Here is a 24668-nt window from a genome sequence, read left to right on the forward strand (position 1 = left end):
ACTCTTCAAAAATTGAGTCTCCTGCAAATGAATGAGACTGGAGTTCTTGCATTTGTCAGGAATATGCGGTTAATGTACGCAGTTTACTACAAAATTTCGCCAAAAACACGATGGTGCCACTAATATTCTGAGAGGAAAATGAGCTTGATCTCGAAAAATGCTTTCTTAGTTCCGGCGGTCATAGAGGACATATCCTACGCTATACTTTGAGAGTCCACCTTTATATCTCATAGTCAAACTCGTCATGCACAGATCGGGAGAAAATCATCAGCTGGGTGCCCCTGTTTTCAACTTCGAAGTCCTCAAACAAAGTAGCTACCCTCCGACTGTATGTGGACTCTCTAAGTAGCGTAGGATATCCCCTCCATCACGGTCGGATCTTTGACAGCATTTTTCGAGCTTGAAAGAAAATTAGTGGCACCATCGTGTTTCCAGAGAAATTGGCCGTATGAAGAAGTGCTTGAATCGCAAATCTTTGACAAATGCAAGAACTCGATTGCCGGAAGGAAATCATGGTTCATCCTCATTCTCTATTCAAGGTGGAGACAAAGTTCTTTTTCCCCTGTGGACTCTTGAAGAGCGTCCTCAGTTGGTTTCCTGCTTGATCTCGGCTAGTACCGTTTGAACAGCGAATCTAAAAGACTAGACTTTATGGTTGTTATGAAATTCATCCCACCGTAATAAGATCTTTGCTTCACAGAAAAGAGGATCGGTGGCTGCGGCTAAATGTCAGCGTCTTCTTCTCGAAATAATTTGAACGTCGAATTTCCTCGGAGAAACACTGCGGTCCGTTTCTTGAGATCAATGGACAAAGCGATAGATAAAGAAAAACTGGCGCGATGCTTCGTCTTCTTTGTCTACTATCCTTTTGTCTATGAATTTCAACAACCAACCCTTTAGTTCCAAAGAGTGTAAATTGATAATCATCTCTTTGATATTTGTCAATAGGAAGGCCTTAGTGTGTTATTAATAAGCGTCCTCTCGAATCCTAATCGCTTAGAGCCTACTTTAACGAATTAAATTCAGGAAAAAGATTATAATTGATCCGAAATTTTTCCCTTTGAATTATTTAGACTCTGTTGTTTGGATAATTCTTGCAAAGCTCTGGACATTCGAATAACGCTTTAGCTGTTCCTCTTTTTGACATTTTCTCTTTGCTATCATTTCTGTATGCTTTTTAATTTCCTGTAAAAATATTTGTCAAGCACGTACACTACTAATAAAGTGTTGAAAGAAATTGATTGTTACAATGTATGACATGTTCCCGCTCAAAGCAACTTTTTGGAACCACTTCTTCCCCTTTAAGACGGGCTCTTCAGGCAGTAGTTGCCTACTGCTCAGCGTCGCCTCTTTAGTTGTAATATTTCCTCTAATAATTATACGATTATTTTTCTAGTCATTCCTATGCACCTAGCAAGTAACATGTTCCCAACTCAGGACATAAGAAGCGGGATAATTGAGGAATTTCGAGAAAATTGCATTAAATTGGGCGTGCTTGTGAAATTAACTTTCACCAGCAAACTATACTGACCAGGCGCGTAATAATTCATGTCCCCTCACGACTATGAGAACACAAGATGACATCTGAAGTTAAGGCAGCATCACCTAAATTCTAGGTTATCAGTTTCAACAGGGATTATAGCTCAATATTGACCGAACAAATCGAACAAATCCCGCGAATGATGATTTGATGTCAGCTACGAATGCTACCTCATGAATGAGGCTTATGTATGATCCTGGAATTACTCAATTAAAAGCGTTACCTACGCACGTAACTTTTAGCGAGGAACGCGCTTCTGAGCTTAAAATAGCTCGAAACAGCCTCTTTGATTGACAAAAAAGATCTAACAGTTGTGGTGATAAGATTAACGTTTCTCATTGGCTTTCTCCTTATGAGGTCAAAATACGTATGGAAAAATTTTTTCAACCACCTGTAACCACCTTTTAAGTGCTCAGCCGATAGGCAACGCTTTTTGATTTCGACTTGCCTCTAGAGGACTAGTATACTAGTGCTAATTCGTTTAAATGTCGCACCAGCTCATCGATGTGTAGGCTTGGGGGGGGAGGGGGTCCAGTTTTAAAAAAATAAAGCTGTGATAACCGTATTTTCTGCTTTTAACGTATTGCGCGGGTAGTTTCGATCGTTTGTCTATAAGAAAATTCCTTAGAGGTAGAGTAATTCTTATCGAAATTGATCGTTGAAGTTGAGACACGCCTGATAAAACTCGCCTGATGAGCTCAACGGTGGCTTGCATTTTCGTGAAACGAAAAAACGCGTTTACATAGACAATATTGCGCTCCTTTCATTACTTTACTAATGTTGAATATTGTTCCCAAGTTCGGGTGTGTACGGCGTGTAGTATCACAAGCACCTTGTGTCAGTGTCACTCTCATTGGTTTTCGTTGTGTACGGTGTGTAGTATCACAAGCACCTTGCGTCAGTGTCACTCTCATTGGTTTTCAGCGGTATATCAAATCTGAAGATTAATTTACGTTGACACAACTCATTGCCAGTTAGTGTCTCTCTTCATCTGTGACTTCCTCTGTGAAAGTTCCATTCCTTGGTTTCCTTGGTAACCTCTGTTTGCTATCAGCTGATGTTTTATTTCCATTTCCCAGCCAAGTCGACGGAGTTTATACTTCCTTTCTTCACTAAATACATAGACTAAAACCTGAGCGCTTTTCTAATACGACAGTATTAGAACTTTCCCGCTTGTTTTTTCATCTCATGTATAATGGCGGATGTACGACCGGAATGTATTTAAACAATTGGATTGCATTTTGCAAAAAGGAACCAATAGCATTGCCATGATGCTAAGATTGTGCAACTTCATCTTTTGCAATAAAAATGCGAAAATCGTGGAAAACTATGAAATTTAGATGGTAATTTTTGTCTTAAATTTACAGTTTTTAGCGAGTAAAATAGAAACTATTAATGGATAATCGGGTTTTTCCTCCAAGACAAAAGAAGTTGCACAATCTTAGCAACATTGCAATGCTAGTGGTTCCTTTTTGCAAAATGCAATCCCATTGCAAGTGAAAGTGAAAGGATCTTGGCGTCATTGATCCTTGTAACGTCACGAAATCTGTTGGCACTACATTTTTCCGTTTGTAAACATAATCGCGATGTATAAAAAATAGAGCTACAAGCGAAAATAATTATTATGATGATAATATTTCCAACTACATGTCGATGAGAAAAATGCAACTTACGAGAATCAAAGCAGACGTCTCGACCTACAAACTACTACAACCTAACTACATAGTTTGGTAATAGTTTTTTGTAATTTGCCATGGGCTCCTGTTTAAAATTTTCTTGAGATACTGTTTTGACTTAAAACGATACTTAAAACTTTACAGCGTTAATTTGCTATCGTTAGGTTGAAACCTGTATGCCATGAATTAGGGGTTCCTATTTGAAAAAAAAGGGTTAGGGTCCGCCCCCCCTCAGGGGGGCCACCCCCCAAAATTTTGGTTACGCCAAAAAGTAGTTCCCTTTCACCTAGGAATATTCCCAAAATTTCGAATCCCTAGCATTTTTTGTTCATGAGTTATGAGCGGAGGCCCAGACTTTTGAATGAGCCGCCATTTTGTTAAAAATTGAGGTATCGACAATCGGTTTGCGCCAAAAGTTTTCTTTTTTTAAGCCCTTTCGAATGATGTATCACAAGATAGGGGTTCCCATTTGAAAAAAAAAAGTTAGGGTCCGCCCCCCCCTCAGGGGGGCCCCCTTCAAAATTTTGGGTACGCCAAAAAGAAGTTTCCTTTGACCTAGGAACATTCCCCAAATTTCAAATCTATAGCATTTTTTGTTCAAAAGTTATAAGGGGGGTCCCGGACTTCTGGATAACCCTGTATATGGAACCACACAATGAAAAAATGAATCCGTGTGGTCATTGGATCTTCTTGTAATAGCGCTATTTGTGTGGAAGAAAATATAAAATTTAAAATCGAGTCACGGCGCTTTCGGATCTGAATCGCGCATAAAATTCCCTGAAAAATTCTAAGAGTAGCATCTACAGACTTCCTTGACAATTTGTATTTCATCGAAGGAAATTTGGCAATTTTTAAGGACGCAAACGGCGTCTCTCCTTACGGTAACGCGGTTCCACTGTGAATGAAGACGGAACCTTTTTCTGAAGCTTCTTACCTGAATGATATTACCCGATGCAGTGTTAGACATCCGATTCCGTGACATATGTCTTCTTGCCAATCCAATAGAGCTGCTGGGCTACGTCCACTGACCACTTTGCGGTTCGACGCCTCGAAGCGCTTCGCTCTTCGGCGTGGTGCATTCCTCGTTACTCCAATGATTTTAGCTTATAGAGTACTTCATAACTTTTTAACTCGTCAATACTCTCGCCAACGAAATTGGAAATTTATTCTTTTCAGGATTCTAAAAACGGAACACATATTTTCCGGAACGAATCCCAACCTGGATTTTCCAGGTACATATTCGGACCCTGTCACGGAGACATAAAAGTACATGCAGCTGTGCACTACTGTACTGTAAACTGCACGGGAAGGGGGGGGGGTACAACTACTTTTGAAGTTTCTTGCCCTAATTTTGTAATGGGGGGGATGAAATAATCCAACGCTCGTAGTCAAATGGTAGAGCTGATCCACATCTCGATACAAAATACAACGGTATACACTAGATGCACGGGCTAGGTGCTACCCATACTCGCTGCCTCGAAGATACGAATGAATCCGCCACGAATCTCGAGAGCATACATCTCGCAGCAGCCGATCGAGCGATGACGTCAAAGACGTGATTGCGAGATAAATCGGCGCTCCGAGATGGATACTCTAAACATCCAAATGCCCGCCTGAGCCTGCACTTGCGAAATCGATGCGATGGCTTTCGGCCCGAATGAGCTAGAAAGCATAATGGAATGTGGCCCTAAAACGTAAGTGATATGGCCTCATTCTATTACAATTTAACAATCAAACGCTCAGAAAACTCAGATTTCTGGACTACTCGAAGTTCTCTTTTGGCGCGTATTGAAGTGCGGGGGAAGGGAAACTAAAACTAGGGACACTAAACAACTAGACCACTTTCGGTGTGGAATAACCTCTATTTTCTACACAAAAAGACCCGATTCGCGCGGGAACGCACTTGCTACTCTTACAGGGGCTGACCGGGTTATGTCTCGGGTCTTGAAACCTCACACCGACTAACCCCGCACGAGCGGCTTCCGCGAGCTTTTATGCCAACGCCCGAAGCTTCCGTGCCCAACTCCGACTTCCGAATCGCCGAAAGCCGGGGTCACTCTTGCCGCAAGCTCCGCGCGCGGACATAAACAATCGCGTCTCAAAAACTCGCATCTAACACACCTGACCCTGTCACTGGCATGGAAATCCGCGATATCTCACGACTTGCCATGTCCCCAAACCAACTTCCTCCAAGTGGATCGGTAAAGACCTCGCAGGTCTTTACCCGATACCACTACATCCCTCCACGGTACGGAAAAAAAAAGAAGAAGAAAGAAAAAAAAAAATCTCTCCTCTCAACTACACGAAACCATAAACTCGGGGAAGCTAGCTTGAGCCACAGGGACAGACACATCAGCCAAAGTTTCCTCGAAGGCCACTCGCACGGTGCTATCCGTATTAATCACACTATAGTACAATTTTGTAACAAATTACAAAAAAAAAAAAATCAAATTTACAAAAACAATCCTAAAAAAAACTTTTAATATGCTGCCATGAACGATTCCTGTTCCTCGGGAATAATCATCCAGTCGTCCCTCCTCGCGTAGCCGCCTACTTGCATCGTCCGAGAGTCCCTCCAGAAGTTGTACCGATCTCCGTCCACAGTGCCCAAAGTGGTGATGCCTTCCTCGAGCCATCCCGTAGCGATGTCCTGCAAAGGAACCCTGGTGGTGCCACGCGAATGCGAGGACCCAAGTGCGTGGTACCCTGCAGCCAGACGTTTTGCCATGAGTTCCGCTGGTGGTGCCATGCGAAGAGCCAAGAACCAAGTGCGTGGTACCCTGCAGCCAGACGTTTTGCCATGAGTTCCGCTGGTGGTGCCAAGCGAGTAGCGATCCATTCGAGCTACGCTCCCCTGCCCCAGCGGTGCCAAAAGTTAGATTCCCATAGGCAGACGCGTTGATCAGTAGATGGCGCCAGACTGCTACAAGTTGCGCGACATAGCGTGATGTTGTGCGAGCCGTGATGAGCCGTCCGCAAGGTAACTTTATGTCAGGGTGCACGGTGCCAGATGGTCGGGGCAAGCCGTCAGTGCTCGTAGTCGTAGCGACGTGAAAACTACATCATGAGGCGCAGGCGCCCTGAAAACTCGATGACCTGGGTGCTGACGGTTGTAGATCGTACTTCCTCCTAGGTTAGCTGCTTTGCGTAATGCGCTACTAGTTGCTCAGAAACGGGTTCCCCTTTCGGAAATTTTTTAGGGAAAGCTACTCTTAGGGTTTCTATTAATTTTGTGTGGTGTACATAAAACACCCGGCCTTCGGATGACTTGAATTTTACATACATGGGATCATGTGAAGAAAAGGACTAGTATGCCTTTTAGTACCAATATAACTAGTAATGTAATGATGTTATGACTCACCTTTCTGCTTGCGGAGACCCGTTTGACTTAACACCGAATAGCTTGGTTTAACACACTTAAAACAAAACACTTTCGAGAAAAATAATATAAAAAAACAGATGGGAGGTACCGGAATCGACTTTTTTGATGACGTGCTCAAAGCCCGGCGCCTACACTATGAAGTGCGGGGGAAGGGAAACTAAAACTAGGGACACTAAACAACTAGACCACTTTCGGTGTGGAATAACCTCTATTTTCTACACAAAAAGACCCGATTCGCGCGGGAACGCACTTGCTACTCTTACAGGGGCTGACCGGGTTATGTCTCGGGTCTTGAAACCTCACACCGACTAACCCCGCACGAGCGGCTTCCGCGAGCTTTTATGCCAACGCCCGAAGCTTCCGTGCCCAACTCCGACTTCCGAATCGCCGAAAGCCGGGGTCACTCTTGCCGCAAGCTCCGCGCGCGGACATAAACAATCGCGTCTCAAAAACTCGCATCTAACACACCTGACCCTGTCACTGGCATGGAAATCCGCGATATCTCACGACTTGCCATGTCCCCAAACCAACTTCCTCCAAGTGGATCGGTAAAGACCTCGCAGGTCTTTACCCGATACCACTACAGTATACGCAGTATACCGCCTTTGCAAGCTTAAATAGTTGCGTCAAGTCCCCGTCACCGCCGACCAACGCGTTTGTCGATCGAATCAACTACAGGTATTATGCCTAGGAAGTCAAAACGCCTTCAATTTTTTGAACGCAATACGGACATCCGTCGAGGTTCTATAGTTGTATCAAAGCGCCGTAGCAATCGCGTCCCATTATTTATCGTTACAGACGAATATAATTTAAGAGAGTTAGTTAGAGAGGCCAGTCATAATGCCCTCAATTTTATACATACATATTTTGGGGCAAAATGAGAGACGACGTTTCTCCATTTGCGACGTTGCAGACTTCCTTAGAAATTTTATTTTTCGTTCGAGAAACTGGTCAACATAAAACTTAAATTCTCCATGATTTTTCGTATTCGATATCAGAAGATTTGGTTCAAAATTTAAAGTCGTAAATTTGGATTGTTTCTCGTGGAAGAGATGAATTAAGAACGGAAATTTTGAAACACCGCAATGGAGATACGTGGTTTCGCACTTCAGTCGGACCGATACGGACATCCAACAAGCTTAAATAGTTGCGTCAAGTCTCCGTCACCGCCGAACAACGCGTTTGTCGATCGAATCAACTACAGGTATTATGCGTAGGAATTCAAAACGCCTTCAATTTTTTGAACGCAATACGGACATCCGTCGAGGTTGTATAGTTGTATCAAGGCGCCGTAGCAATCGCGTCCCATTGTTTATCGTTACAGACGAATATAAGTCGAGAGAGGCCAGTCATAATGCCTTCAATTTTATACATACATATTTTGGGGCAAAATGAGAGACGACGTTTCTCCATTTGCGACGTTGTAGCGTTCGTCCCACCCGCCAGAGTTGGCAGGGCGGTCAAGACATCTTCGCAGTTTGTCGCGCCTTCAATCCGGAGAAGCTGCAACTTGCTTACAGCCGTGGTCAAATACTTGTATGTCAGGCCTGCCGTAAACGAACTCAAACGTAGGTGGTTCCACGCGACAAGTAGCTTATTTCTCTCGATTGCAACGTTGCAAACCACATTTAATGGTTCAATATGAATCAATATTTTTTAAAAGATACGCTCAGATTCTCTGAAAAATGTACTATTATTTTAGGAAAGATTTGAACTGAAAGTACGGGAAATTTCGTCGCGAAATTATATTCAGTTCTATTTTAATTTTTTTTTTCTTTTTTTCCTTTTTTTTTCTTTTTTTTTTTACCGAAAATAAAACCATGGTTCCTGATTCTAAATCATAGCAATTGGCACAGTTACTTTTTTTTCTAAAGGTGAAAATTAGATGGGAGTCATAAATAATGACGCATTCTCTAAGTGTCGCAGCGATTTGAGCTTTCGTCCCACCCGCCAGAGTTGGCAGGACGGTCAAGACATCTTCGCAGTTTGATGCGCCTTCAATCCGGCGAAACTGCAACATGCTTACAGCCGTGGTCAAATAGTTGTATGTCACGCCTGCCGTAAACGAACTCAAGTATCGATGGTTCCACGATAAAAGGAGCGAGGAAAGGAGGATTGCAACGTTGCGAACGACACTTAATGCTTCAATTTGAATGAATTTTTTTTAAAGGATACACTCAGATTCTCTGAAAAATTTACAATAATTTTACGAATGATTTTAAATGAAATAACAGGAAATTTCGTAGCAATATCAAATTTAGGCATATTTTCCTTTTTTTACCGAAAAAAAACCACGGTCCCTGATTCTGAATTTTAGCATTTGGATAGTTATTTTTGTTTCATACGGTGAAAATTAGATGGGAGTCATAAATAATGATGATCGTCTAAGTGTCGCAGCGATATTACCGTTCGTCCCACCCGCCAGGGTCCGCAGGGCGGTCAAGGCATCTTCGCAGTGTGACGTGCCTTCAATCTGGCGAAGCTGTGACTTGCTTACAGCGTGGTCAAATAGATGTATGTCACGCCTACCGTAAACGAACTCAAGTATCGATGGTTCCACGCGAAAATGAGCTTACTTACCTCGATTACAACGTTGCGAACCACAGTTAATGCTTTAATTTCTATCAATATTTTTTGAAAGATACGCTCAGGTTCTCTGAGAAATTTACTATAATTTGACGCGTCTTCAATCCAGCGAAGCTGCAACTCTCTTACAACCGTGGTCAAATAGTTTTTTGTCACGCCTGCCGAAAACGAACTCAAATATCGATGGTTTCACGGGAAAAAGAGCTGATTTACCTCGATTGCAACGTTGCGAACCACACTTAATTCTTGAATTTGAGTCAATATTTTTTAATAATCTGCATGACGGGCGGGCTCGCTCAGAATTCTTGCGATCTTGTAAAAAGGTTACTAATGCATCAATCTCTAAGGTCGACTGATTTCCTTCATCGTCTGTATTTTCCTATTATATCCCAGAGCTGACGTGCTCCTTTCTTTAGCTTTTTTAAATACTTTTAATACCGTGCCCCGCTTATTTAAAACATGCATATATAAGAAAAGTAAATGAACTGATTGGAGGATGGCTGAACAGTTAAGCAATCCTCGAATGTGAATTTCACTCCTCCGTTTTTTTAAAAAGCTAATTCCGAAGATCCCTAGCCCTTGGCTACATTTTGGCCCCGTTGGAGCCCCTGATAAAGAAGCGAGGGACCCGTTTGTGCAATCTCTGATGAGCCGTGAGACTTATTAGACCATGTGCTAACCGTGGCTCATACAGAAATCCTTTTGCACATACAGAAATCATTTTACCCTTCTCTTCCTCGTACACCACACCTCAGTCCGGAGACCGAGGCAGTATCCATTGTTCCTCGCGAGCGACCCGACCCAAACATATTTGATCGTAGAGAAAGAAACAAAGCAGGAAAATTTACCAAATTGTAAGCACTTTTGTGCAAGAATCACAGAAATGACTTCAAACTAATTTTAGGGGGGGTTTCTGACCCCAAAATTCGCCAGTTTAAAGGTCTTACGATTTTCCCGCGATTTGAGCCAATTTCACCTTACTTTGCCTCAACCTTATCTTGGTAAGTTCAAAATTAGTTCAACATTGCGTTTTCAAGTCCCTAAATTTCGGGTAAAATTCGAGAATCAAAATTTAAGATATTCAATTCAACCGTTTACATTTCGCTTTTTAGAGATTAAGGCCGAGTGGAATCCGTCTCTGCAGATCCACTCGTCAGTTGCAAGAACATTTGTCGCCACCGCCGGGATTCGAATCCGGGACCTATTCAACCACAGTCAGACGCGCTGACCACGAGGCTAACCTGGCCGGTCGGAATTTCTTATTTTCTCCATACCATACGGTACCCCTAAATATTTCGCTCGTTCGCAAATTTTGCTCACAATATTCGAAATTTTTTCTGTTCAGGATTCTACATGGATCAATCCGAATTCAAATGCACATCCGAAGGAGGACTTAGCGCTCCTGAAGACAGGATCCCAGAGATTTCTATAGGCAGAATAAGTGTGAAGGATCCACAGGACATTATCCCGGAGGTTGGTAACACTATATTCATAAAGTGTGAGTTAACTGAACCGGAAGCAGAATCTGCATTTGACACGGAATTTGCCTCTCATACACCTTGGCATGTGAAAACTGAAATTGGAACTTCTCCAAGTGAAGAAAAAAAGTCTGTTGAACACTTCAATAGCGCCTCGTGTTCCTCCAATTCTCTCATCGGTCATTCCATCAGGATAAAATCGGAAGGAGACAATGAAAATGAAAATTGGATCGACCAGTTACATACCAGTATTGAGATTAAAAACGAAGACCCTCTTAAGACTGACAGCTATGAATGCACTTACGTAAAGGAAGATAGAGAACACGATTTTGAAAATGAGATTCAAAATCATATGCCAACCACGACATGCAAACCGCTCAGTTGCAATCGTTGCTCGGCCGGTTTTGCGATAGAAAGGTACTTTAAAAACACACATGCGAACACATACCGGTGAGAAACCATTTGCTTGCAGAAATTGCTCGGCTTGTTTCGCTATAAAAGGAAATTTAATACAACACATGCGAACACATACCGGTGAGAAACCATTCACTTGCAGCCATTGCTCCGGCTCTGTTTCGCTCAAAAAGGACATTTAAAACGCACATGCGAACACATACGGTGAGAAACCATTCACTTGCAGCCATTGCTCGGCTCTGTTTCGCTAGAAAAGGAGATTTAAAACGACACATGCGAACACATACGGTGAGAAACCATTCACTTGCAGCCATTGCTCGGCTGTTTCGCTCTAAACGCAAATTTAATACGGCACATGCGAACACATACCGGTGAGAAACCATTCAGATGCAGCCAATGCTCGGTCTGTTTCGCTCAAAAAGGAACGTTATTAAATCACATGCGAACACATACCGGTGAGAAACCATTCAGATGCAGCCATTGCTCGGTCTGCTTCACTGAAAAGGAACTTTAAAACGGCACATGCGAACACATACCGGTGAGAAACCATTTACTTGCAGCCATTGCTCGGCTTCTTTCGCTCTAAAAGGAAATTTAATAACGACACATGCGAACACATACTGGTGGCAAACCATTTATTTGCAGCCATTGCTCGGCTTGTTTCGCTCTAAAAGGAAATTTAATACCACACATGCGAACACATACCGGTGAGAAACCATTTACTTGCAGCCATTGCTCGGTCTGCTTCACTCGAAAAGGAAGTTTAATACGACACCTGCGAACACATACTGTTGAGGAACCATTAATTACTTGTAGCTATCGCCCTGCACGTTTTGCTGAGTGAGGTAGTTTAAAACGACACATGTGAACAAACTCCGGAGAGAGACCATTTACTTGCATTGATTGCTCGGCCGGTTTTGCTCAAAAATAATATATAATTCGGCATGTGAGCACGTTCTGGTTAGAAATCATTTTGTTGCAGCCATTGCTCAGTGTGTTTCGCTGAAATAGGAAATTTAATTTAACACATACGAACAAGTACGAGTAACAATTTTTTTTAGTTACAGCCGTTGCTCGGCTTTCTTTGCTCAAAAAGGTAATTTTATATAATACATGTGAACACATGTGATTCTGAAACTGAACAGGTGTACGTATTTTTCTGCCTATTTTTATCACACGAGTCGTTTAAAGTATCCTGTCTGAACGCATAGCGGTGAGAAACTTTTCTGCTGCAGTCTTTGATTCGTTCCCTTTATTGTAACTGGTCTTTGACTTAACATATGATTAAAACACTTATTGTCGAGCGACCGTGTGGCTGTTGTTAATTCCATGCACCTTTTCTGTATAAAACTCATCTGAAGTAAGATGTGAAAACGCTTTTTAGGGACAAATCCCTCACTCAAGGTCATTACAAGTCGTCCGCCCTCACAAAAGGCATTTAATGATTCACTTGTAAACTCATACGGGCTGGAAAACATTTCGTGGTAATTTTTTCCTGTTTCTATTGTAAATTAGACACCCTCGATGAGGACTTCATCGGAAGGCAGCGCTGTGCTGAATATGTTAGTACTTACTCTGGAAGGGGGGGGGGGGGTAAAAATGAATCCACTCCTACCTTATTTGGTAGTTACACTCTTCAAAAATTGAGTCTCCTGCAAATGAATGAGACTGGAGTTCTTGCATTTGTCAGGAATATGCGGTTAATGTACGCAGTTTACTACAAAATTTCGCTAGAAACACGATGGTGCCACTAATTTTCTGAGAGGAAAATGAGCTTGATCTCGAAAAATGCTTTCTTAGTTCCGGCGGTCATAGAGGACATATCCTACGCTATACTTTGAGAGTCCACCTTTATATCTCATAGTCAAACTCGTCATGCACAGATCGGGAGAAAATCATTAGCTGGGTGCCCCTGTTTTCAACTTCGAAGTCCTCAAACAAAGTAGCTACCCTCCGACTGTATGTGGACTCTCTAAGTAGCGTAGGATATCCCCTCCATCACGGTCGGATCTTTGACAGCATTTTTCGAGCTTGAGAGAAAATTAGTGGCACCATCATGTTTCCAGAGAAATTGGTCGTATGAAGAAGTGCTTGAATCGCAAATCTTTGACAAATGCAAGAACTCGATTGCCGGAAGGACATCATGGTTCATCCTCATTCTCTATTCAAGGTGGAGACAAAGTTGTTTTTCCCCTGTGGACTCTTGAAGAGCGTCCACAGTTGGTTTCCTGCTTGATCTCCGCTAGGGAAGGTATGGATTCGATCGAAAAATGAAAACGTGAATCGGTCGACATGAATCGATCGACAACTTGTTAAAAAACCGTTGTCAATTCGATCGACATGAATCGATTGACATGAGTCGATCGACACCGATTCGATCGACAACTTGTTAAAAAACCGTTGTCAATTCGATCGAAATGAATCGATTGACATGAGTCGATCGACACCGATTCGATCGACAAATTGTAAAAAAACCGGTGTCGATTTCATCGACATGAATCGATCGAAAAATGAAAACGTGAATCGATCGACATGAATCGATCGACACCGATTCGATCGACAACCTTGAATCAATCGACAAACCCGTGAATGGATCAACAAACCCGTATGTGGATCGACAAATCCATGAGTCGATCGACAAACCATTAAGTCGATCGACAAACTCGTGAGTTGATCGAATCGGTGTCGATCCATTCACGGCGATCCATTCACGTTTTCCTTTTTCGATTTATTCATGTCGATCGAATCGACACCGTTCTTTTAATAATTTGTCGATCGAATGAGTGTCGATCGATTCACGTTTTCATTTTTCGATCGATTCATGTCGATCGAATCCATACCCTCCTCGGCTAGTACCGTTTGAACAGTGAATCTAAAAGACTGGACTTTATGCTAGTTATGAAATTCATCCCACCGTAATAAGATCTTTGCTTCACAGAAAAGAGGATCGGTGGCTGCGGCTAAATTTCAACGTCTTCGTCTCGAAATAATTTGAACGTCGAATTTCCTCGGAGAAACACAGCGGTCTGTTTCTTGAGATCAATGGACAAAGCGATAGATAAAGAAAAACTGGCGCGATGCTTCGTCTTCTTTGTCTACTATCCTTTTGTCTATGAATTTCAACAACCAACCCTTTAGTTTCAAAGAGTGTTAATTGATAATCATTTCTTTGATATTTGTCAATAACGAGGCCTTAGTGTGTTATTAATAAGCGTCCTCTCGAATCCTAATCGCTTAGAGCCTACTTTAACGAATTAAATTCAGGAAAAAGATTATAATTGATCCGAAATTTTTCCCCTTGAATTTTTTAGACTCTGTCGTTTGGATAATTCTTGCAAAGCTCTGGACATTCGAATAACGCTTTAGCTGTTCCTCTTTTTGACATTTTCTCTTTGCTATCATTTCTGTATGCTTTTTAATTTCCTGTAAAAATATTTGTCAAGCACGTACACTACTAATAAAGTGTTTAAAGAAATTGATTGTTACAATGTATGACATGTTCCCGCTCAAAGCAACTTTTTGGAACCACTTCTTCCTCTTTAAGACGGGCTCTTCAGGCAGTAGTTGCCTACTACTCAGCGTCGCCTCTTTTAGTTGTAATATTTCCTCTAATAATTATACGATCATTTTTCTAGTCATTCCTATGCACCTAGCAAGTAACATGTTCCCAACTCAGGACATAAGAAGCGGGATAATTGAGGAATTTCGAGAAAATTGCATTAGATTGGGCGTGCTTGTGAAATTAACTTTCACCAGCAAACTATACTGACCAGGCGTGTAATAGTTCATGTCACCTCACCACTACGAGATCACAAGATGACATCTGAAGTTAAGGCAGCATCACCTAACTTCTAGGTTATTCAAATTCCTCGTAACCAATGTGAAATAAAAACGTTAATATCTTCGTTAGGAGTTGGTTTCAGTAATTTTTGTTGTGTGAATCGTGTTCTACATGAAATTCTGGTTAAGAAACATGTATCAGATCGCTTAAATTCGTACCTTGTCTAGTGGTCCATTGCCCTGGTTCGTTAGTCGCTGGGAACTTGTAAACAATGGCACTCCGGGCACCGGTCAATGTTTACATTTGAGGAGGCAGACCCCTAGGTTTTCCACGTCGAAAGTAATAACGCCGTATCTCTGTTTAAAACTTTTTCAATTTTTGCTGGAAAGTAACGCTTTACAAGAAAACCAACGAATCTTCATCCTTTATTTTCGGCTCGACTCCGGCGTATTATCAGGAGCACAAAATGAAAAATGAAGACTTGTGGTAATTGGGTTTTCATGTAATAGCGCTGTTTGCGTGAGAGAAAAATACCTATACAATTTAAAATCGAGGTACGGCGATTTTTGATCTGAATCGCGCATAAAATTCCCTGAAAAATTCCAAGAGTAGTATGTACGGATTTCCTTGAAAATTTGTATTTTATCGAAGGAAATTTGGCAATTTTTAAGGGCGCAAACGGCGTTTCTCCTTGCGGTACCGCTGCTTCAATCTGAATAATGACGAAGCCTTTTTCTGAAGCTTCTTACCTCAATTATATCACTCGATGCATTGCTAGATATCCGATTCCGTGACATTCTGTATGTCTCCTCTTGCTAGTCCAATAGAGCAATGGGGCTATGCCCCCTGATCGCTATGCGGTTCGACGCCTCGAAGCACTTCGCTCCTCGACGTTGTTTATTCCCCGTTACTCCAATGATTTTATCTTACAGAGTATGATATACTTGAGAACTCATTAACTCGTTACTATCCTCGCCAACGACATTGGAAATTTATTCTTTTCAGGATTTTAAAAACGGAACACATATTTTCCAGAACGAATTCCAGCCTGGATTTCTTCGGTACATTTTGGGACCCTGTCACGGAGACATAAAAGAACATGCACCTATGCACTACTGTACTGTAAACTGTACGGGAGGGGGGGGGGGATGTGTGCAACTACTCTTGAAGTTTCATGCCCCAATGAACCACTAGACAAGGTACGAATTTCAGAATTCTGATACATGTTTCTTAACCAAAATTTCACGTGAAACACGATTCGCACAACGCAAATTACCGAAATCAACTCCTTCCGTAGATAGTTATTGATTCTTGATCTGTGAAATCAAACCACCCGCTCATAGAAACTCAATTCTCTACGTGATTCACATCGCGCGCTAAACGTTATCATGGCAGTCTCTGCGATATAAAAATCTGGGAACCTTAATCTTGACGCTTTGGTTCAGCTATAGCAAATTGCTTATAGTTTGAACAACTCATGGTAGGAAATGAACATCGCTCGATTGAGAGGCTTGCTGAAACCGTTGTAGTGCGCGATTTGACTCACGTAGAGCTTTGAGTTTCTTGTGAGCGGGCAGTTCAAAATCCGCGTAACCAATTTGAAATGAAAAGGTTAATATCTTCGTTAGGAGTTGGTTTCAGTAATTTTCGTTGTGCAAATCGTGTTCTACTTGAAATTCTGGTGAAGAAACCTGCATCATAATGCTTGAATTCGTGCCTTGTTTAGTGGTCCATTCTGCAATCAAGCGCTCAGGATACTCAGATTTCTAGAGTTACCCTTTTTTTTTATTAATATTATTTTTATTTTTTTCAAAGTTATTTGGGGTTTTTTATCTATATGAGGATTCTGCAACTTTGAATGAGCGTCGGATTGGGGTTTGTAGACATCTTGCTCCCGGCCTTCAAATTTTCAGAGATTAAGGTCGAGTGGAATCCGTTTTTGCAGATCCACCCGTTAGTTCTATGAAAGTTTGTCGCCACCCACCAGGATTCGAACCCGGGACCTATTGACCTACAGTCAGACTTGCTGACCGCGCTGCCAACCTAGCCGGCCTGAATTTTTTATTTTTCTTCCACACCATGTGGTACCCCTAAATATTTCCCAAAGTTTGCTCACAACATTCGAAACTTCTTCTGTTCAGGATTCTACATGGATACATCCGAATTCAAATGCACATCCGAAGGAGGACTTAGCGCTCCTGAAGACAGAATCTCAGAGGTTTCTGCAGGCGGAACTAACGTGAAGGATCCACAGGACATTATCCCAGAGGTTGGTAACACTATATTCAAAAAGTGTGAGTTAACTGAACCGGAAGCAGAATCTGTATTTGACACGGCATTTGCCTCTCATACACCTTGCCATGTGAAAAATGAAATTGAAACTTCACCAAGTGAAGAAAAACAGTCTGTTGAACACCTCAACAGAGCTTCGAGTTCCTCCAATTCTCTCATCGGTCTTTCCATCAGGATAAAATCGGAAGGAGAAAATGAAAATGGAAATTGGAACGACGAGTTACATACCAGTATTGAGATTAAAACCGAAGACCCTCTTCAGACTGACAACTTTGAATGCACATACGTAGAGCAAGATAGCGAACAAGATTTTAAAAATGAGATTCAAAATCATATTCCAACCACGACAAGTAAACCATTTACTTGCAGCCAGTGCTCGGCTTGTTTCGCTGGAAAAGGAACTTTAAAACGGCACATGCGAACGCATACCGGTGAGAAACCATTTACTTGCAGCCATTGCTCGGTCTGCTTCACTCGAAAAGAAAGTTTAATACAACACATGCCAACACATACCGGTGAGAAACCATTTGCTTGCAGCCATTGCTCGGCTTGTTTCGCTAAAAAAGGAAATTTAATACAACACATGCAAACACATACCGGTGAGAAACCATTTGCTTGCAGCCAGTGCTCGGCCCGTTTTTCTCACAAACAACATTTAAAACGCCACATGCGAACACATACCGGTGAAAAACCATTCACTTGCAGCCATTGCTCGGCTTGTTTCGCTGGAAAAGGAACTTTAAAACGGCACATGCGAACACATACCGGTGAGAAACCATTCACTTGCAGCCATTGCTCGGCTTCTTTCGCTGGAAAAGGTGATTTAAAACAACACATGCGAACACATACTGGTGAGAAACCATTCAGATGCAGCCATTGCTCGGCTTGTTTCGCCCAGAAAGGAACTTTAAAACGGCACATGCGAACACATACCGATGAGAAACCACTCAGATGCAGCCATTGCTTGGCTGCCTTTGCTTTAAAAGGAAATTAAATACGACACATGCGATCACATACCGCTGAAAAACCGTTCAAATGCAGTCACTGCTCTGCCTGTTTCGCTCTAAAAGGACATTTAAAACAGCACACATACTGGTGAGGAACCATGTAGTTGCTCACATTACAACATATTTTTATCGATGCCAGCAGATCTAAGATTTTTTTTCAAATTTGTCATAGGTTTAATTGATTTAATTATCACGGAATGATGAAAATAAAGACTGTATTTAGTTTTTATATTCTTTTTAATTTTTTTTTCTATCTATTTTAATTGAAAACATAACAATACCTTCAAAATTGTGGTAAATAAAATTTGAAAACCGTGGATTTAAACTTGCCAAAAATTGTTATTATTTTTATTCAAGAACACACAGTAACAAAGTCTCATAAGATCCATTTAGATGAACATTTGTTACAAATGTTGATGAACATTGGTTACAAATGTTGATGAACATTGGTTACAAATGTTGATGAACATTGGTTACAAATGTTGATGAACATTGGTTACAAATGTTCATACAGCTTGAGCAACTAAATGATACGGTAGGAACGCAGTCTTATGTAAAAGAACGCAGAACGTCTGAGAGGACAGAAAATAATTCTACAATGTATTAAAGCGAATAAGACAAATGTGCTAATAAAACTTAAAAAATTAAAAACAGCAGGAAAAAACTTCCGGAAGGAACGAAGAAAAATTTCCTTTAAGAAAAACAAACTTGTAAACGAAATATCAAGTAAGAAAAAACCACCCAAGTACGGAATTCGGCATAGTTAGTAACAATAACTTCGACAAGTAACGAAGTACAACCAGGTAAAGGTAAGTCCCTGGATGCTTAACAAACTTGGCCACCAGTTGCACTACACACTGTATTGACAGAATGACTCACATCTGCCGCTAGCCAGTAAGGGACTTTTTTTGACTGATCGTACCCGTATGCTTAATTTACATATTTTTGTTCTAAAGAATACGAACACATTAAGGACTCAGAATAAGTCGTAAATAACAAAGTGTGAAAAAGTTTGATGCCAAAACGGGTGGCTGATCGGAGGAAGATTTCAGGAACAACCCGAAAGACCATAAAAGGTATCAGATTTTTAAATGAAAATAAAGAAAAGGAAAAGTTTAAACCATGTAGAAGAAGATAATCAGAAAGAAAACAAAACAAATTGTGAAAAAATTGGAGTTACATACTATTCAAAAATCAAAATAACAAAAACAAATGAGAATCAATTTTCAAAATCACAACCCTGTTTTGGAAGCACAGCGGATTCAAAATAGGCAACGGAAATTGTTTCGATTAAGTAGTTAACGTTTACAATTTGCATTCTAATTTAACTATTTACAGTACTAAATTCATTTATGGGGTAGCTTCATTAATCATGATTAATAATCATTAAATTTTGTGGGTTTAAAAATGCATCCTTTGGTTTTTTGAAAAAAGATTCTTTCTGGAGGTAAATTATTTGAATTTCTTCAGTTACTAAGTGGCATCACATAGTGGCCATAGCCATATCTCCTCTAACATCAAACGCAGTAACTCCTAATCAGACAAGAATCAATCACTAAAACTCTACATGGACAAGTGCAACTCACCAATTTTAAAACATCATAAGCTCCTATCTTACAAAGTTTCTTGCAAGAAAACTAATTGTTCCACGTGTAAGGGTGTCAATCGTCTTCTTTTTTCAGGAACAACATTATTAGTTCCAGCAGAATGTTGACGTAAGTGCGCAAGCAACTTGCGACGTAGGAATCCCAAATATTTGTTTGCAACTGGTCTAAGTAGGGGGTACTTAGACTTACTTTCGCGCCAGAACTTGAGAGGATCATCATCAAGTCCTATTGAAGCTTCTGCAATTTCCAGGTCCAGGAGGGACTTAACCGTCATTTCACTTTGGCTCGATTTTTTGGAAAGCACTCTTCATTTAAGCAGCACTCAATCTGACTTTTGAACCATGCAAAAAATAGAGAGGGGGGTATGCCTTTTGAAATACCCTGTATTTTTCGAAAAAGCCATAATTTTCTGTATGTTCCTTGTCCTCCAAGCTCCTCAAATTATGTTAATTTCGTCACATCATGCATTTTTAGAAAAAAATTGAGATTTTCATGACCACAACTAAAACTAGTTTGAAACTATATTCTTTGAAGAATGCACCACTAAGATCCCACTTTAAAGCATCAAAAAGTGAGTTCAAACTCCTTTTCTGACGATAGGCTTCATATAATTTTGAAACTTTAAACACGTATTTCCTGAAATAGCAAAAACCGCATATTTATGCACCTTTTTCCCCAAGCCCCTCTCCTCGTCTATGGTTATTTAAAAGAACGCATAATGGCAGAAATCCGTTCACCTGCAGTCATTCCTCTGCTTCTTTTCCTAATGAAATTATTGTTCAAAGCATATGGGTGGTAATACTGAAGGAATGCGTTTATCGGTTTGCAGCGTTCTTGATTCCCTCCTGTCTTATTTTATTCATCACGTGGAAAACCACTAAACATCATTTCTTGAAACGTTGGGAGATTTTACTTCACCTTGTAAAGATTATTCTGAGAAAATTTTAAGCCATGATTTTGGTTCGGTCTCCTTTTAAAAAATGAAATAAAGGGTAACTAGCTTTTGAAATAAACTCCAACCCCGAGATAAGCGTTTTCACAACTTCACCATCGAATGCAAACGTTCATCAAGAGAAAAACATCACCTGCAGTTCTTGCTTTTACTCCTTTGCCTCTGCGATTGAAAGTTAATTACACCGCTCAACATGGGTTCTGTCCTGCGAACCAAACCAATTTTTTTCGATTCCTAGGTGATGTAAAAGTCCGAAATTGCCCGTAATAACGTCAGGAAAATTGGCTGGCGCTCAGGGCGCCGCTATTTTGAATTCTGGCGCCTACAAACCTAAGTGGATACTTCACGCATTGCACAATGCTTGAAGTATCCACTTAGGTTTGTAGGCGCCAATGCGCGTTTCGCGCTGGCCGCCCGCCCGCCGTGCGGCGGCGCCTGAAGCAACTATTTCACAACAGAGGTGCTGCACATTATTATACGAAATTGAACGTATTAAGAATGACAGGTATCCTTTAAAAGTACAGATCTTTCCTCGCAAAATAAATCAAGATACTTATCGTACACAGGAAAAATCTAAGAGCCTTTAGGTGAGGCAAATAAAGAGGTTTATCCGGTTCAGGTATAACAAGGTGGGAATTTCTTGAAAGATAATTAAGTCCTGTTACACCAAAGAGGTGTAGAGAGTTTTAGTGAATTTTGTCTCATGGAATTGACGCTCCCCCATTTTTACCAAAACTCTCAACCATACAGGGTGTACCAAAAGTCCGTCCCACCCCTGCTAACTTTTGAACGAATTGAGCTAGGGTAATGAAACTTTGGGAATGTTCCTATCTCAAAGGGGACCATCTTTTGGGGGGGTCAAAATTTTGGTTCCCCCTCAGGGGGGCGCGGGGGGCCCCCAACTTTTTTTTTCAAATGGCAACCCCTATCTTGTGATACCTCATTCGAAAGAGCATTAAAAACTAAGAATTTTGGCGCAAACCGCAGATCAATATCTTAATTTTTGACCGAGTTATGATAGGTCAAAGGTCAAATTCGACCTATTTTCAAAAAATCATAACTCCGGTTCAAATTATCGTAGAGAAAAAAATAAAACGGGAAAATTTACCAAATTGTGTCCGCTTTTAAGTAAAAATTGCAGAAATCACTTCGCTGTAATTTTAAGGGGGGGCTCGGACCCCCAAATACGTCAATTCAAAGGTCATTCAATTTTCCCGCGAAAAAAGGCAATTTCCCCTAGATTTGCCTCCACATTATCTCAGTAAAGTCAAAATTAGTTCAACATTACGTTGGCAAGTCCCCAAATTTCGGGAAAAGTTAAAAAAAAACGAAATTTAAACGGTCAAATTTAATCACCTTAAATTTCGTTTTTTTTTAACTTTTCCCGAAATTTGGGGACTTGCCAAGGTAATATTGAACTGATTTTGACCTTACTGAGATAATGTGGAGGCAAATCTAGGGGAAATTGGCTTATTTCGCGGGAAAATTGAATGATCTTTGAATTGACGTATTTGGGGGTCCGAGCCCCCCCTCAAAATTAAATCGAAGTGATTTCTGCAATTTTTACTCAAAAGCGGACACAATTTGGTAAATTTTTCCGTTTTCTTTTTTTCTTTACGATAATTTGAACCGGACCTATGATTTTTTGAAAATAGGTCAAATTTGACCTTTGACCTATCATAACTCGGTCAAAAATTAAGATATTGATCTGCGGTTTGCGCCAAAATTCTTAGTTTTTAATGCTCTTTCGAATGAGGTATCACAAGATAGGGGTTGCCATTTGAAAAAAAAAAAGTTGGGGGCCCCCCGCGCCCCCCTGAGGGGGAACCAAAATTTTGACCCCCCCAAAAGATGGTCCCCTTTGAGATAGGAACATTCCCAAAGTTTCATTACCCTAGCTCAATTCGTTCAAAAGTTAGCAGGGGTGGGACAGACTTTTGGTACACCCTGTATATTATTCTCCGTTGGACCGAACAGACAAAACAAAAAACAAGCATACCCTCATTCTTCCAAGACATTATACATTTCTATCCAAACACGTCGTGAGCAATGGTCGTTTGTATTTACATCTGGGCCAATTAACTTGGGTCTCAACTGGCACGTGGATCAAAACTCTCGTGCCGAAAAAAACGCGTGGACGTAAATTACTGGAAAAAAACAGGTGCGCGGACAAAAAATCGTTGACGAAATGTCCCATAACCGGCATTCAAGTTGTTAGAGATCTTAAAGTATTGAAGACCTGACAAAAAACCGACTTTAGTGGACTCCGCTGTTGAGGTATAACATTATTATCTCACACTTTTTCTTCTTGTCAGTACTTGTGAAATGCCTTCAATGGACCACTAGACAAGGTACGAATTTCAGCATTCCGATACATGTCTCGTAACTAAAATTTCACGTTGAACACGATGAGCACAACAGAAATAACTGAAATTAACTCCTTACGAAGATATTTAAAGATTCTTGATGCGTGAATTGCTTGATGAAACCACCCGCTCGTGAAAACTCAATGCTCTACGTAATTCACATCGCGCGCTAAACGTTATCATGGCAGTCTCTGCGATATAAAAATCTGGCAACCTCAATCTTGACGCTTTAGCTCAGCTATAGCGATTGCTCATGGTTTGAACAACACATGGCGGGAAATGAACATTGCTCGATTGAGAAGCTTGCTGAATCTGTTGTAGTGCGCGATTTGACTCGCGTAGAGCTTTGAGTTTCTTGTGAGCGGGCAGTTCAAATTACTCGTAACCAATGTGAAATATAAACGTTAATCTCTTCGTTAGGAGTTGGTTTCAGTAATTTTCGTTGTAAAAATCGTGTTCTACGTGAAATTCTGGTTAAGAAACATGTATCAGATTGCTTAAATTCGCACCTTGTCTGGTGGTCCATTTTGTATTTATATTTCTCGGATGACGATCGCATGTCGTGTGGTAAAAAGATCTAAATACGACTAAATCAACTCCTCGGTGACGCAAATTGCATAACTTCTGAATTGAAGGATAACTGAGTTCGCTCACTTGTGCATTACGATAATGTTGCGCTGAGACACCACACCGTATCATACAATGGACCACTAGACAAGGTACGAATTTAAGCGATCTGATACATGTTTCTTAACCAGAATTTCACGTGGAAAACGATCACACAACGAAAACTACGGAAACCAACTCCTAACGAAGATATTAACGTTTTTATTTCACATTGGTTACGAGGAATTTGAACTGCCCGCTCACAAGAAACTCAAAACTCTACGTGAGTCAAATCGCCCACTACAACGGTTTCAGCAAGCTTCTCAATCGAGCAATGTTCATTTCCCATCATGTGTTGTTCATACTATTAGTAATTTGCTATAACTGAGCCAAAGCGTCAAGATTAAGGTTGCCAGATTTTTATATCGCAGAGACTGTCATGATAACGTTTAGCGCGCGATGTGAATCACGTAGAGCATTGTGTTTTCATGAGCGGGTGGTTTGAATTCACGCATTAAGAATCATTAAATATCTTCGTAAGGAGTTAATTTCGGTAATTTTCGTTGTGTGCATCGTGTTTTACGTAAAATTTTGGTTAAGAAACATGTATCGGAATGCTGAAATTCGTACCTTATCTACTGGTCCATTATTTTATCTGCCTGGAGGTCATTTAATCTGATATGATTACAGGTAATTGGATACCACCAATAAATGAACCTGAGCTCAGGACTATTGAAAGACACGATTTATTGTGTCACCCATCTCGGTTGTGAATATAATTTTCCCTCCCACTTTGGTCCTATCCATCTTACGCACGTGAAGCAACCAGTGCGCATTTCATTCACTACCGACTGAGCAATACGGCCACGACGTAAATGCAATTATCGTATGCCTCAAGGCGGTGGATTATAACATCATATACTGCATCTTGCAAAATACAATATACCTGTTAATATTGGGCGCAGAAACTGTAAAAAAACA

The 24668-nt window shown here is 40.9% G+C and overlaps 1 protein-coding gene and 1 pseudogene across 3 annotated transcripts in view; both read left to right on the forward strand.

Moving 5' to 3' along the window:
• The window catches only part of LOC109042387 (uncharacterized), a 42746-nt gene extending 24361 nt beyond the window's left edge, over positions 1-18385 (forward strand). The window contains exons 3-5 of one of the 3 annotated variants that reach the window (XM_072303060.1): positions 10530-10657; positions 14712-14931; positions 16999-18385. In XM_072303060.1, coding sequence (XP_072159161.1) covers positions 17007-18143 — 1137 coding nt within the window. In that variant the 5' untranslated portion in view covers positions 10530-10657; positions 14712-14931; positions 16999-17006 and the 3' untranslated portion in view covers positions 18144-18385. The remainder of the gene's footprint in view (positions 1-10529; positions 10658-14711; positions 14932-16998) is intronic. The other 2 variants (XM_072303061.1, XM_072303062.1) reach the window with 2 other exon arrangements.
• LOC140225286 (uncharacterized) lies at positions 5862-12384 on the forward strand (annotated as a pseudogene).
• Positions 18386-24668: the final 6283 nt, after the last annotated feature.

The sequence above is a fragment of the Bemisia tabaci genome, chromosome 8 (assembly GCF_918797505.1).
Source record: "Bemisia tabaci chromosome 8, PGI_BMITA_v3".
Lineage (NCBI taxonomy): Eukaryota > Metazoa > Arthropoda > Insecta > Hemiptera > Aleyrodidae > Bemisia > Bemisia tabaci.